This window comes from Heliangelus exortis, chromosome Z, assembly GCF_036169615.1.
Source record: "Heliangelus exortis chromosome Z, bHelExo1.hap1, whole genome shotgun sequence".
Classification (NCBI taxonomy): domain Eukaryota; kingdom Metazoa; phylum Chordata; class Aves; order Apodiformes; family Trochilidae; genus Heliangelus; species Heliangelus exortis.
The window spans coordinates 38768116-38784904 of NC_092454.1; the positions used below are offsets into that span (position 1 = coordinate 38768116).

A 16789-nucleotide genomic window follows, 5' to 3' on the forward strand; every position below is an offset into this window, starting at 1 on the left:
GATGCATGGTCTTTTGTAACATTCACAGTGGCAAGTGATTGACTGACTCCCTCCTGTCAAACAGGAGCCATTGTGGTCACCTTGTAAATCCAAACACTTAATATTTTTTCCTTTGTGAGATGCATATGTTGTAAAGCTTTGCATTCTCTCCCATTTTCACAACAAAAGACTAGTTTCCACACCAAATGTAACGCTAAAAGTAAATACCAAAAGATCAGAGGGGTTGAGGGGAATTAATTAAAAATAAAAGATGACAATGGTTTGCATTGTGCTTTTCTTTTCAGCTGTGAAGTTTGGAAGAATGTCCAAAAAGCAGAGAGATAGCTTGTATGCTGAGGTGCAGAAGCATCAGCAGCGACTGCAGGAGCAACGGCAGCAGCAGAGCGGTGAGGCAGAAGCCCTCGCCAGGGTGTACAGCAACAGCATCAACAATGGCTTGAGCAACATGAATAACGAAGCTGGCAGTACCTACTCAAATGGGCATGTCATTGACCTGCCAAAGTCTGAGGGTTATTATAATGTGGATTCTGCCCAGCCTTCCCCAGACCAGTCTGGGTTAGACATGACTGGAATCAAGCAGATAAAGCAGGAACCTATCTATGACCTCACCTCTGTACCAAACTTGTTTACCTACAGCTCTTTCAACAGTGGGCAATTAGCTCCGGGGATATCCATGACTGAAATAGGTAAGCAAAATTCTTATTCCCCTAGTGTAGTCTGTGCATATATAAGATAGAGTGCAATCTTGCCTTTATTAAAAATATTGTACAGGCTCTTCACTACAGTTACACAATAATTACATGTTCAGAAGTTTATACAGGCACACATGCAGGGAAAGAAAATCAGTCCGACAATAGTTGATACAATATCAAGGCTGTTCTCTTTCAACCAAACTCTGCAAATTATGCAGTTTCTTTAAATCAGCAATTCATGTTCAGTTTATGAAATAGGAGCTCCAAAGCAGGTGATTAATCAATCAGAACCAAGTGATAATTGTAGCGGGGAGCTTGTTTCAAATGAGATCATTGCTAGGGGGGTTAAATGTACTCTCCAGCCAGCCATCTATATTCTTGTCAGCACTCAAAATCCCCATGGCAGCTAATTCTAGGGTATTTATTGTCAAAAAGCACTAGTTTGCTACTTCTGGTGTGTGAATATACGCGCAGAGCAAATTCACTGAATTCCTGAAGTGCACAAACTCTGAATGCAGTTGTGTGGAATGTCTCCTGCCTGAATGTCTTGGAGAACCTGTCCCTTGATTTCTTCTTTTAAAAGTAGCAAAGAGGCCTCTCTGTGAGATATTGAGGTTTGAAAGGCAACAGCCAAGGACGATCCTTCTCTAAGGAGGATTTCTGTTCATCTAATTCTCTAGTCATACCTCTTCAACACAACTGGAAGTACTACTTCTATTATAAAGAAATAACATGAAAGAAGATTGGCATCTCAATTAGGTTCTTCCCAGCTCAACAAGTGAAGTATGCCGAGTCAGTTGTGGTAGTGAATATAATCAGAGGGTTACACTTTGTTAATGGAATTTAATTAAAATAAAGAAGAAGGGGAAAATATTATATTTAAGAGCACCTGTAACAATTTAATTAATGTCATGCCTCTCCAGGTCTTGCTGCCTCATGGATATACACATTAAATTGTGACAGATTTTTAAATTTATGTTTGTACTCAGATCTACCAAGGGGTCATGGAGAAGTGTCATCTGATAGGTATATATTGCTCGATATATATAGTTTAGTGGGACATGCTTTGTTATCACATTTGTCTAGGCTGCTGGCCAATGATGTCCAGAGGAATTTGCAGTACAGAAGATTAGTGAGGAACTTTTGCTCCACCTTCCCTCCCAGCTCATGTGGCCATATGAATATTAGATACCTGTGGCCTGTGCAAATCTTAGTCCTGCAGCAGTAGTTCACAGTACTTGGAAACAGCTGAGACACTATTTAAACAGCCATAAAAGCTGTTTCCCTGATGTATCAACAGGTAATGCTTCCAGAGAAACTCAGAGTTACCAGAAATATGTCAGTTCCATGAGTTCAGGAGTCCATGAGTTAGCCCAGTTACAAAAGTGGTGTCAAAGAGTGAATATAATCATTGAACTATACGCTTAATGTCTAAAGGATCCCACTGAAGTCAATAGGATTTTTGACTCATGATCTTTAGAGAATCATTTTACTTTTACTTTTTGCAGAGTTACTTAGAAATATTGCATCATTATTAGGTTTTCACCCATTTGACTTGCTCTCCTAGACCTAAACTATCCAGCCCTAAAACTACTCCACATTTCCCATTCTTTCATCTTCTGTGTCATCTGGCCAATATTCCCCTTCTAGAGCAAAGTGGGGAAAACTTCAGAGCATGGAGAGCAGGACATAGCAAGGAGTTTGTCTCTTTGACAACAAAATTCATGTGCTGGGATTTACTTCTCTTCTCTTTGAAATTGGAACTGAGGCTCCTAAAGTCTTCAGATTTTGCCCAAGTGCTACTATATGTCAATTGTGGCCTCTGCAGCAGAGCATTAGGGGTGTTAGTGAGAGATAAGGTAGTGTAAGAGATCAGCTGACACAATTTAAAAAATGGAAGAGATACACCATAAAATATTGGGATTCATGCACAGGAAAATTATATTTTTAGTGTTTAAAAACAAACATAAAATGCCTCTTAATGCTGCAGCCTTTCACTCAAAGCAACAAACTTCTAAGCACTGGGATGTTTTAACTACGTTACAGTGTGCTTAAATTTCACAGCAGCATTGACTCTTATTCACTCCAGTGAAATTGAAGAATAAGATCATCTCATGCTAGATAGAAGTTATGGCCTTAACTGTTAGATGAAATCAGAGAGATTATATAGGAGATGTAAAAGCTATGCTGCACTGTGCCTCATACCTGATAGAGATTCCTTTATACTATCTTGTTTAGCAATATACTGAACTGTTGCTTCTTCAGTTAGCCCAGATCACGTTGGCTCATTTCCTTACTGAAAGGGAAAGGGAAGTTTTTATTCAGATACCTCAGACAGCACATTTCCAGGTTTGAATCTTATTTTCTTTTTCTTATTTTCCTAACTTTTTCAATCCTATTATGTCTCCATCCTAATTGATTCTTTGTGACTCCTTTTAAATTAAAATTAGAATTATTTCTTCATTTCATTGGCATACTGTGAACTCTCTCAGTTAAATTAAAATGTTAAACATTTGTAAAACAAGTTCTAACAATAATCCTTTCTTCAACTGACTAAACAACTTGCTGCAGTTCCGTAAACTACTTTAGTTTACTTTTTTTCTTTCTCTTAAGTAAGATTCTCTGAAAAAATCCAAATATCAAGTCTTCATTTCCCTGTCAGTTATAAAAATTATATTTTCTAAGATACTCTATTATTTAATATGCACAGTATTTACATTCTTTTCTTCACATGCCAGTTTTCTAACTCCACCAAAAAAGAATCAAAATGGTCAGGCATACTTTGATCTTTTACACTTCTATGATTCAATTTGAATGTGAAAATGCTCTTTTTCCTGAACTTACTTTCATCTACAGTAGAAGAGGAAATTTTTCAGCTTAACAGTTTGGACACTGAAAATTTTTGCACAACAAATGTTTCAACACATAATATTAAAGTGGCACAGCAAGCAAAATATAGCTTATCCTGCATTGCATACTTACTTGTAAATTTACTCTGTAAATACTGTGCCAGAAAACAAGTGTAGGAGAAAGAGATGCTGACAAATTAAGGTTATATAGAGCTTCTTCACACATATATAGTACAAGTATATTCCTCCAAAGAAGCTGAATAGACTAAGGCACAACTACACATTATCTTATCACTAAGAGAAGCAGGATAATGGCACCTGTGGATGAGAGGGATAAGAACAAGAGCAAGCAGAATCAATATAGACACAAATTTGTCATGTAACTGCCAGAGCTTATGATGGAGAAAAGATGGATGAAATCGGGTAGTTCCCTATTTTGGAAGAACAGTGCCTTAGTCTCAGGCCTAAGACACTTCAAGTTCAGTGTTCCAAGAAACTCAAATACAAAGAAAAAATCCAGAGCTCATAAATAATCATACAGGAGCAGAGCATGAGCTTGGCATCAGCTGTATTTCCAGACCAGCTCCTTTTTCTTTTACAGGAGGAATTCTCATCTTTAATTCCTTGTATCTTGCTAAAGACTTAACCTGAATTCTTAACATGGTGGGCAGAGCACAAAGCAGATCAGATGCAGAAACCAGATGAGTTGGGCAGGCTCTTTGCCTGTCTTGCTGTCCCTATGTGGCATGACCCAGGTGTGTCCTGCCAGCCAGCAATGCTGCCAGCATGGAAGACACCATATGAGGGTTCATGTTGCCAGGGTGCCTGTAGCACTTTCCTCTTTCTCCCTGACCACTGTGCCATCTGTACATCTGGGGAGGCAGATATTCCTCATGCTGTGGCAGGAGGAGAATGACTTTCTCCTGAGAGAGAGAATCACAGCAGTTAGCTTGTGTGTAGGAAATCCTAATGGCAGAAAGCATCTCTGTTTCCTGACCCTAGTAGCCCCATAGGTGAATGGAAACGCAACCAAGTGTGATTTTCAATTAGCAGGTACTGAAGTCTTACTTTTAGGCTCGGTAAAATTAAAGACCATCTTGTTTAAATATATGTGCATAATATTATCCATCACTCACCTGAGCATCGCATTTCGTTACAAAATATGTGGTTCAAATCTTGGTCATTAAAAGTTAATGGAAAGGCTTCCGTGTGTTGACTGCAGTTGAGATCACAAGCCTATGATTTTTTAAAGATGAGAAAAAATGATTAGAAAACCCTTCTGTGGAGAAAACAAATTGTTAAGTGTTCATTCCAGTTCAAATTGAAACATGCCCTATAACTGTGTAGATTTAGGTAGTCAGTAAGGCTCCACTAAAGTTTATGGGTGGTCATATAGTCCAGCCTCCATAATTGCAGAATAAAAGTGTTTATGTATATTAACATGGCATGTCTCCAGCAGCAGTGCTATTTGAAAGTACCCAATGGCTTTCAAAGCTTACATTTCTACCAAAATTGAAATCAAATAGCAAGTAAGGATTGCGGGCTCTGGCAAGATCTTACTTTCCCCTAGTCCCTCTGGCCCTGCTCTTCCATGTCTTTCTTCGGGTGGGAAATAGATCACTAGGGTAGCCATGTGGTGAGAACTAGAGAAGGCACCATCTTCCCTACTCACCAGGTTCACCATAACATACAGCTTTTTGGACCCAGGCCTATTGACTATAAAATGCCTGTAAAGCAAAACCTGCAAAAAGTTTAAAGACTTGTTCAGGAAAAGGAGATAGAAGAAAAATCCCCTTGATGACTGCAGATGACACTCTGTACAGATGTAAGCTTTAATTTAGCTGTGTTCATAGATCCATATCAGTACCTACAGTTAACAACTTTATATACTGTAATGTTATTACTTTTCCATTGCTGGAATATGATAGAGGCAGGAACTTAGCATTTAGTTCATTCATTGTACCATCCTGAGAGGAGATATTCACCTGGAAACATTCTCTCAAACTTGTCTGCTGAGGACATATTTCATAGCCCATCCCACACCTTTCTCCTTTCAATGGAAATCTTCCTATTAACTTTAAAAAACTTTAATTTATTTCTCCATGCCTACACTGTTCATGGATGTCCACAGCACTGTGTTGCATATGCAATATATATACCAATATCAAACTGATGTCTTGAAAAGTGTTCTGTGCCTTGCTGTTGAAGGTTTCTAAAACACTTCTCAAATGTAAAAAACATTCATTATTTTTTAACTGCCTTCTCTGTGTCTCCAGAATTTGTTCCCTGAGACAAATCAGGTGTTAATGGACAGCTTGCTGAACATTTATTGGTCAGTTTGATGTTATTTGAAGGCATGCTAAGGATAACCACACTCAAAATGCAATGATCTCTTTAATTAAAACCCATAGCTAGGGTGACATGGACACCTGTGTTGATGTTTCCTTTCCACTGCCCACCACATAGTGAAACAGAAATTAGGGTTTTGCTGATGATGTCCAGTGTAATTTTTCTTCATCTTTTTTCCTAAGCCATAATTTCATATCCCTCCTACCACAGTCAAATTTTGCCAGCCAGGTATTTACAGCCTTACAGCTGTATTTCATCAGAGCAACGTTGCCATCTAGTGAGCAATTAAAAATGTGCAGGATGTGCTTCTGCACAAGCACCTTAGGGCACTGTATCTTACCATTATTACCTGCTTAAAGGTCACAATAAGAATAAATCAATAATTCTGTTCTGTACTCATTTCAGTTCGTGTAACCAAACCTAGAACTTCTGCTATTTTTTTTTAACTAATTGATTTTTTTCCTCTTTTTTTTTTTTACACTGAAGAACAGATATGGCAAGATCTAAAACTAATTTGACAGCATTGCGTAGTTAGGAAAAACTTGACAAAAATGTACAGGAAAGCAGAGGAGTAAATTAGAGCATTATGATGCTGAAGAATATTAGTTGAACTGATGCTGGAGTGCAGGATGGTTTTTTTTATAATTTTAGATTCTAGTGTTTTTAAGCAAATATTTAGAAATAAATTCAAACGATAAAAACAACCAATAATTCGGCAGAAATGTGGGGCAAATGTAATATTTTTGAAAGCTTTTAAAACTTTCTAGATCTATCTTTTCCCAGCTCCAAAATAGTAATCTATTTTTTAAATTTTGACCCCAACCAGCCTACTTACAGATTTACATAAAGGTTTTAATGAGTTTATGTTGCCCAACTTGGTAGTTTATGTGATCCAAATGTGCATAAATAAGTGATTATGCTGTTATCTTTTACTCAGTGCATATTTTAGCACTTAAGGAATATAGAATTTGCATTGCAGCTCTTGACATAGATTTAGAAAATAAAGACTGATTTCTAGAAAGTACTACATTTAAGCACCAGGTTTTTTTCACCCTGCAATTTTTAAATAACCAAAGCATCCACTGGCTCACAGTAACTGCAGTGGACTTTGGATCAGTCACATGTTGGTTCTGGCAGCCCTGCTTGACTACACTTAACACAAATTATAGCAGTTCAATGGTCACAATGCAGTGTGACTTTTTACTATCTCTAGTTCAAATTTATACAGTAAAGCAATTAATCTAAAACTATTTGAAAATGCAGTAGATAGCCTAAAAGTATACCTCAGATGGGTTTCCCTGCAAATTATAAAGATTTTTTGCAATTTCTGAAAGAAATTTGACTTCCCTTTCAGTTAAGTCAATTAATTTGTCAAATGCAGGTCAACTAGTAGCATCACAATAATTTTGCTAATGATGGCCACTGGCACCATTCCTAGCTGGGGTTGCTCACAGTACAGAAAATGCCATTTTATATATTGCCCTTTATGTTTATTATGGTGATAAGTGTTGCAAGTGGGAATACAGTCAAGAATTCTATTTACAGAGAGGTAAATACTTCTAGCATACGATGCATATTTTCAAGTAATAAAAATTTTCTGTTATTTTTCTATAGAACTCTAGATAATGAGGCCTCATCTTAGCTGTGATTGTTACCATTTGAACAGTGACATCTTTTAACCGAGGTTGAGGAGGGAGAACATTTTATTATCTTTTTTTCTGTTTTGCTTGCTTTTCATATTGCTTTACTAATTAATTAAAAGATCTATTGAACACTTTTTAAAACAATCTTATCTATATCTTGCATTTCTAAAGCATGATATTTCTTTGAAGTGGGTAAATTTCTAATCTACTAAAACAAGTACATAGAATTCCTCCTTTTCTCAAAGTATTTTAATATTTTCTTGCATAACCGGACTATGACAAAATATGTTCATTCTATTGAGAATCCGAAAAGCAGGTAGAAAGCAATCATTTGTAGCAGTCAAAATATGTAAAATGCCATATCATACATCCTATATATTACCAGCTATCATAACAATCCTCTCAGGAATGCTGCTGGACTGTGAATATTGTCAAATACCAACACAAAAATCACAGAAAAAGATCAATGTAAAGTTAATGGTTTAACAAGTACTGAGGCATGCTGTTACTGCCAGGATTATAAATACTCATTTGGCTGACTCCCTGTCATATGCTTCAGGAGCCTCAATATCAATAGCAGAAAGAATGGTAAATAACGTTCTGCAATAAACCCACAAAAAGAGAAGGAGAGAGCAGATACAAGAGCACAGAGGGCCTGGAAGATATGAAGGTTTTTTGTTGCAGAATCATGTCTCACACGTAATCTGTGAGGAGGCAAATGTAGCACTTCAAATGAGAATCAGGAGTCAAGGCAGTAATGATTTAGGAATCACTGAAGTATATGAAAATGGCATACTATTTGCAAAAATTGGTATGGTTTGAATTAGTGGTGTCTCATTTCTTCTTCATCTGAGCAACCCGTTCAGATCACTGTCAATATTTCCTGTCCTTAATGTTTTTTCTGGGCAGTCAGCACCAACAATATGTATAATTTGTGTGAGAGCTTAACCCGGGGTATGTATTGTATTTCCTTGTCATCCTAGACAAGATTGTTTGATCATTCTTAAGTCCTGAGGCACAAAGAAGCCAATGCAAGTTTGGTTTTAAAAACTTACTTCTTACCCAATAAACATGCAACATCCTAAATTTGACTTTCTGAGGCCATACCTCACTTTTTCCCACTGCATGCATGGGCCAAATTTTGTCTGACAGATTTCTTCACTTACTTCATGCTTTTCACTATTTTCTGCCTTATTATTGAGCATAATGTAATTCTTCTTGTTATGCAGTTGAGATGTTTGTTCTCAGCTCTGAACGTAATGATGCCTTTCTTCAGTCCATTCAGTTTTGACACTTTATTTCACAGAACAGCATCAAGTCTTTTATAGAAGGCTGAAAAAATATGAAAGAAAGCTGGAGTGAAACACATGGGAGAGGAACATCAATGTGTGTAGTAGAAAATGCAATGCAACAAGATGTAGAGCTAAGAAAAATGTTGAAACTGATTATCAGAGCACAGTTTTTATTCTGCAGTAGACTTTCAGGCATGAAAGGTACATGTCGATTGGAATAGCAGTATTAGGGCATGGAACATTTCCTTGTGTTCCTTCCTGACCGCATGGGCATTTTTTCTCTTGATCAGTGAAATGTCTGGCATTGTCTATCATAACTAAATTGTTTCACTTCCTGACACTTAATGCTGACACCATTTTGATGCAAATCAGCTGCCATACTACAGGAAAACAACCACTGCAGAACATTTTGACATTACTTTTAAAAGCATTTCTATTCCTAGATTGCTTAAATTTTTTATTAAAAGCTAAATGTAAGCCTGTAACAGTGAAAGAAGTTCTAAAATATGTGTTTAGTTTCTCCCAACCATTTACAGACTATGATGGGGCAAACCCTTCCAACCCTAATTTAAAAACCTTAATATTCCAACTGTTTCATGCATATTTATAGATTACATAGTGAACAATGTCCACTCCAAGCAATGTTTCCTTAATTGTAATAAATAAAACCATGTTCTTTTTTGGAACAATCTTAACTTTCATACAAAGTTTTCAGCTATGCTGAAAGAATTTAAGAAATAGCTTATCTCAATATATTTGTGATAATTATATGGTGCCTGCAGAGTCCATGTCCCGTAAGCTCTTGCAATTGCCTTGGCTGGAGATTTTGCTGCCAGCTAAATTATTTCTAATTAGTACAAAATATACGTTTTTACTCAATTGGCTGATACCCAGGAAAAGTATTATTAAGTGGCAACCTTTAAGTATTTATAAAGATCCCTTAGGATTTAACAGGATTCTGGTTCAACCTCTAGGTTCCTCCAGATTAGGACTTCATTCAATTGTATTGTTATTTCTTGTAATTTATTATCCTTTTTATTGAAAGGCAAATGAAGCACTGATATGTTCCAAAGGGAGACAGAGGAAACACAGAATTCACACACATAAAATTTTCTTGATGCGCAATCTGTTCCTGGCAGTAAGTTTTCAATAACTTAAACACAAGGAAGTGTTATTCCTGAACTAAATTCAAGCACTTCTAGTCTCATATGAGTCTTTTAATGTACCATATCATCTTCCTAGGCTGCATATTGTGGAGTGTTACAAATTTATTAAACAAATGGGGGTTATGAAAATTGCTAGTCTACCTAGCAGTATCTATAACAGTTTTTGAAAGGGAAATCTTTTGTGTATTATGACATTGAGAATGCCAGGGACAGGTGAAAAATGGGATGAACTTTTTTTGTGTTCCTGCATTCCTGCAAAAAAAGCTTAGTTTTTTCAGCCAGTTCATTTTAAAAAAAAAAAAAAAAAAAAAAAAAAAAAAAAAAAAAAAAGAGCGACCCACTTTTTGTGTTTGACAGTGACCATAAGGCATATTTTTACTTTATTCCCTGCATGACTTCCACTGCTACTGTTTTTAGGAGTTTTTGGAGGTAATCCTTGTCATGAAGCCAGTACGCAAAATTGATCTGATACTAGCTAGGCATTATTTTGGGTCATGGAATGGAGACTTTATTTAAAAAGTCTTGTTGAGATTTTGATGGTTGTATGAACTGATATGCATGCTTATAGCAGTCAGCCAAAGCTGTGGTGTTATTGCAGCATTAATTCAAAGTGGATCCCTGTGAGAGCTCAACTTAGGATATAAGCTGAGATGAGCTCTTAGCTACTCAACTGGATCCTAAGGGTAAGTGGCAAATTAAAAATTCATTATTCATTTTAATTGAGGATGATTATCAGTGTTTTAGGAGGCACACTTCAAAGTTCTCCAGTTCCCAGTGCAAAAGAAGAGAATTCTGAGAAAAACTAGAGTCTCTCCTGAGAAAAGAGAGACAAATGAAAGAACTAAAGAGCCTGTAGGAATCAGACACTGCTGAGCACTGTGGATAATTTCCACTTAGCAGGACAAATTCACAGCTGGTGAATGCTGAGTGCAGTCCACAGAGTTTTTTTAGACCCAACCCCGCCAGCATTGTACTTGACCCCTAGTTGGAGTTTTTCCTCAGTATTATAATTTGAAATCTCCAGTTATTACAATGAAATGTCTGATAAAGGCAGGACTGACTCATCAGCTTATGATAGACCCCTGCAGGTCTGTATTATGCTGATTTATACTATCTAGGTTGCAATGTTTGGTTTTTCTGTATGTAGTTGGGTTTTAAGTAGCTACTAATTCACTGGTGCAATACATGTTTGAGATATAACCTTTGAAGAATGCCTTTTGTGAGGTGCTTACTGAAATCTAAATAAAGAAATTACAGCAGGGAAAAAAAGAAAGGGGGAAAAAGAAGTGTAGCCAAAACTGTAAACAGAAAATAGAAGAGGTGATTCTCTGTTCTGGAAGTTGTGAGGTATAGTCCCAAGTCTATGCAAGAGTTGTATAGCTTATGCATTGTTGCTCTTCATTTCATCACCATGATTTAGTGGTGGAGTGGGGCTTTTTTAGCCTTGTTGTCTGCCCAATATTTCTGCCAAGACCATTCAATACTCTTTTAGCTAATGTCCAGCTTCAGTGAAGGGAAGAAGAAGGCTCAGACACTTAGGTTCCCACAAGTCTGGCAAAAAGTCTGCTCGGCTGGTGAAAGAAAAAAACAACCTCAGGGAATGTCAGAATTCATGACCCAGGATTATATTCACCCAAAAAGTTGGTGACTGCTGGCCAATTGCCCTGAGCAGAACAGTCCCTGGTACACTCTCAGAATGTCTCTTACCCACCCAGCCAGGGGGAATGGGGGGGTCAGAGGCAGGTGGTCTTTGACACATCTGCAGGAAACCAGGATGGGTTTGCTGCACTAATTGTGGTATAGCTTACTTCACTGTTCACTGGGACAACCACAAAGAATTAAGTCTTCTTGTTCTCTCTGTAGTTTTAGGCAGGCATGGCCAAATTCATATTCTGTTTCTTCTGCTGAAACCGCACTGATCTCTCACATCCTTCTCACCACTATCTTGTCTGTGTCCTGTATTCCACATCTCACCCTCTGGTTGCTGCTTTTCCCAGATAGCTTTGTTTAATTCTGTTAGCAACCCTGAGATTCCTTGTAATGCTTTGGGACAGTTTCCATGAGTATTTGCACATGGCCTCAACACTCTTAGTTTGCAACCACCAAGCCACAAGGCCCTGAGAACATTCCATAGATGCTGTGAAGGGTTGTAACTAGATGATTGCTAAGGTCCCTTCCAACTCAAACCGCTCTATGATTCTATTTTCATTTATTCTGTTACCATGCTCCTTTGCACATTGTGCAGCCTTTTTTTCACCCTCAGTACACGTACATTTTTATGTTACATTTTTGTTGCTACAGCTAGTCACAGACATTGAGATCACCTTGTCTGACAAGTTGCATGTCACAGAACATAAAATTACTTACATACATACAGTATTTCTTTCTAGAGACCCACATTTTTTTCTGAATGAAAGTAAATCTTTTTGGCAGATAATCACTCAGCTTCCTGATGTACAACTTCCAGCTTTTTCAGGACACCTCCTACTTTTGATTTTGACTTTGACTCTCTGCAGAAGCAATTTTTTCCTAGTTTTTTCTAGCTTGATCTTTTTTGTTGTTGTTGTTGTTTTGTTTGGTTTTTGCTTTTTTTAATGGATCATAGGGTTTGTACAAAAAGGCTCTGCTTTCTGAAAAATTCTGAGAAGGTCTGACTTTCTGAAAGATTTCAAGGTGCCAACACTAGAAATCTACTAGTACTTTAGAACCAAGCTCTCTAATGTGAATGCTTCTATGCCACAGTGAAGGCAATTTGCCAGGATACAGTGTTGCTTTCAGATTTCTCATGGCATCAGGTGATCACCCTGCAGAGTAGGAGATACATCCCTAATGTACACAGAAAAAGGGAAGGAGTGAAGCACCTATTCTATATTTGTGTTATACTATGGCAGATAATCTTTTCAAAACCTACAGTTTACAGCTGCAGTTATTATAATGGTGGTGCAGGCTTATTAATTCTTTCTGTTGGAAGTACTAATTTTCACTCCACTGTTGCAGTAGTCGGTCCTTGTAAAATAAAACTTGGCAGACTTTGATTCTCACACCTGAGTGGGCAGCATCATCTCTTTTGTTTTCCTTTTTATAAAACAAACTTTGTAAACCTGCTGTAGTTTATATAAAATAGAGGCCGACAAAAGTTCAAGAAGAAATGCAGTTCAAAAAAATTGCCTTTTTTAGTCCTTGCAGCCCATCCAAGCTGTTGTGTCTATACAGCTTCACAGTATAAGAGGATCTTTGAAATCTCTGATACAAGATTTTTGAAAACAAATGAAAAAATGTCACCACTTGATGCATGGACTAACAGTGGTGGACTCTTCTAGTCTGGAGAACAGGGGGGACATAGGTGCTGAGCAGCATCCCAGCAGGGTAATTCCATAGGATTGAGGCCACAGCATCTGCATCAAGGCAGTATCTCTCTTCAAACTGTATGAAACTGTTTGCTTTCTTTCCTCACTGTCCCTTTTTTTTCTATTATAATGAAAGAATTAATCTATTGAACTTGGTTGTCTGCAGTGTTTCAGAACTGCCTCACAGAAAGGTGTCACAGAAATATGTCATATTTTGCTTACAGAACAGTATCTGTGCCCTGTGATTGGAGAGATTTATATCAGATGTCAGAACATTATTCCCAGTGGTTTAAGAACTTGTTTCTGGAATGTATTCACTGAAATGTGTACTGATATTAACTTCGCTAGTGAAAAGTTGTTAAAATCTGAAAATGTTAGAAAAAAAGGCCAGGGTCTTTGAAACCCTTTGAAAATTATGTTCTTCACCTGCACTGGCTCTTCTGCTGCTGGACTATCCGAGAAGCCAAGAAAGATTTATACTTGTTTTAATTTTTGCATCTTGTCAGCTCAGCACACCAGGTGTATGCAGAATTCCAGGAATTCCAGGAATTCCAGCTTTGAGCATAAACCAGCAGCTTCCTCCACTGTCTATGCCCAATGAGAAGTCCTCTCCTCCTCTTAGGCACAGTGTACACTTTCTATCACACATTCAGCCTTGCTTGGCCTGCAGCATAAGGGTTTCCAGTCTCTGTTGCACGTGATTCCTCTTTGGATGTCAGCATGAAGAGCTCCTCTTTGCTGCAATTGTCTTAGGCCTTTGCACATCTAGCTGGGTTTTAATATCAGACCAAGGAAACAGATTTATGTGGGTATAACTCAGGATAACACCCCTAAAAAACCCTGAAGAGTTTATCAGCTCTTCAGTCCTAAACATGAGTGGTAGGAAAAGGATTGGAACTGAGGATCTTTGAAGTAATATAGAGATACTAATCAAATATATTTTGAGGTTGGTGCAATGAAAGAAAATGTCTTATTCTCAGACCGTTGTCATAACATCATCTTATCTGATTCAAAATAGCATGGTTTTTTTAAGTCAAGAGCGTGACTACTTTCAGCTTGAGTAACAAATGGTGAAGCTAGGACAGCTGGACTAGGAAACGTAAAAGAGCAAAAGACCAACCAATGGGTACAGAAAGCAAAATCCTTCCCCATTCAGGCTGTAGAACTGTAATTGAAGTTACATTGAATTTGGAAACAAGGCCTAAATGCCACTCTAGCCACACTTCAGCTCTGTCTGGTTAAATCCTTCCAGGAACATACATGAAAAATCCTGTAGCTTTAGATTAGCTTCTTCAACCAGGTTTGCCACAGCCAAGGATGTTTACAAAAAGTTAATTTTGTTAAAACTGTACTTTAGATAGAACATAAGAGCTTACATCTGAAATTTATCTTTCTAAAAAAGCTGAGGCTCACTTGCTATTCTTAATATTAAAAATTCAAATAAACCTTTGTTAATACTTTAAAAAATATTTTTTAATTCATCATCCCTTTATTTCAACTTGGCCATTTATCTGTCTGGTTTTACTGTAAATGGAAACAACTTGCCATCATGGCTTCAGACTTACAGCCAGCCTTCCATAAAAGAACAATGAATAGATCCCTGTACTTGGTAATAACCACTTTTGGCTATCTTTAGACCTGAGTCAATTATTCCATCAGGGAACCTAAAGATAGCATGGAACTTAAAAGGGATAGCTGTAAAGATTTAATTGAGCAGGTTTCCTACAAAAAGCTGGAACTCTTTCGTGTTTTCTTCATCACCTTTCCACTGACAGCTTATGAACTGTGAGAGCAGTACAGACATCTCTCCTCTAAAGAGGGCTCTTGTGGCAATAATAAATATTTACATTCATTTTTCAGCTTTTCTTATTGATGGTGTTTTTAAATTCAGTCAATATTTGGCCTAAGAAACAGTCTTATTTTGAGACCCCACACACTGATTGCACCTACTGTATGCAAACTATTGAGGATGTGAATGAGTAAATTATGACATTCCCAGTTCTTTCTATTTCTCATGCTCAGGCTTGGCTAATGCATTGTCAATGTCCTTTACTTTTTTGACAAATGTTTTCTGCAAAACGCCAGTTCTTCCACAACAGCTTCAGTTCATTTCTGTGCCTTTGACTTTGTTCCACTGTTTAAAAGGTATTCTACCTTAAACCATGTCTTCAGGCTGCAGTACTGAGTTTCATTAGACATATGGGTGTCACAGCTGCAAAATCAGGTAACTTGATCCTGTATGTGACAGTCTCCTCACTTTTCCTTCTAAGACCCAGACTACTATTTCTGTCTTTCATCCCTTGCTAGCATCAGCCTCCATATTTGTGTTCACTGAGCTAAATCACAATTGATCTATCTGAAAACTAACTTGAGCAAAAAGGCAAGAGTCCTGTTTTCTGTTTCTCTGTAATGAACCACCCCAAGGTAGAGCAACTGCCATGTCAAAATTCAGTAGCTAGAGCTGGACAGATGCAAAGACATGGAGCAGACATAAGTGATCAAGTAACCAGGCATACAAATGACAGTTATTTAAACACAGACAAAGAAAAAAAAAAAAAAGCAAACAAAAACCACACAAAATCCCAAAACCAACCAAACGCCAAAACCAAAAAAAAGCAAAAAACAAAGCATTGTATTCCAGAATGAAAGATTCTGAATAGTTCCACAAGATTCATTGTTCATGTGTAGATCCACTATTTATCAAACATCATTTGTCTTCACGCTGAATACTGAAACATTTTGCAAAAGTCATCTTCAGGAATAAAAATATTGAAAGCAAAAAGCAAAAAAAACTACAAAGGTAGTATTGGAAAGAGAAGAGGGTGTTTTTTTTCAAAAAACTTTAATGTTTTTAACACTTTACTATTGCAGATCACAGTTCATTGTTTCATGCAAGCTATTTTTTGTTTGCTTCTGCAGATCGAATTGCACAGAACATCATTAAATCTCATTTGGAGACATGTCAATATACAATGGAGGAACTACACCAGCTGGCGTGGCAGACCCACACATATGAAGAAATTAAGGTTTACCAGAGCAAGGTACAATCCCGCAATATTCCTTTTCTTCTGCTCCTTGTGGTTTGAAATCATTAACAGTGTAATATATTTGGCAAGGGTATACTAATGAGCTCCATATAGGTCAAAATAGGTTTCTAAATATCTTTGAGGTCCTGGTTACTGAAAGCAAAGAAGGAGCACTTCATGAAAAGAGGGAACATTTTAGGATTTTTTATTAATGTTGAAGTTTAGGCACAGTTGTAGAATCCAGCTATCTTTACCTTGTAATCACAGGTCTAAACTTCACTCAGAAATTCAATGGACTTTGTGTGATCAGGATTGTATTCTCTGTTTTAAGGATTTTAAGACAATAAGACAACCTAACTTTGTTTCCTTATAAGTTTGAAAACAGATCCCCTTTTTTTGCAGCAAACCAATACCACTTAAAATGA

The 16789-nt window shown here is 37.2% G+C and overlaps 1 protein-coding gene and 1 long non-coding RNA gene across 2 annotated transcripts in view; one reads left to right on the forward strand and one right to left on the reverse strand.

The window, feature by feature from the left end:
- RORB (RAR related orphan receptor B) overlaps window positions 1-16789 on the forward strand; it is a 131036-nt gene that overhangs the window by 102642 nt on the left and 11605 nt on the right. The window contains exons 4-5 of the mRNA XM_071730558.1: window positions 285-686; window positions 16258-16379. Coding sequence (XP_071586659.1) covers window positions 285-686; window positions 16258-16379 — 524 coding nt within the window. The remainder of the gene's footprint in view (window positions 1-284; window positions 687-16257; window positions 16380-16789) is intronic.
- The window catches only part of LOC139789622 (uncharacterized), a 51702-nt gene that overhangs the window by 18491 nt on the left and 16422 nt on the right, over window positions 1-16789 (reverse strand). Inside the window, exons 2-3 of the long non-coding RNA XR_011723205.1 lie at window positions 8700-8865; window positions 4678-4777 (exon numbers count right to left, since the gene is read on the reverse strand). This is a non-coding gene — a long non-coding RNA (uncharacterized lncRNA). The remainder of the gene's footprint in view (window positions 1-4677; window positions 4778-8699; window positions 8866-16789) is intronic.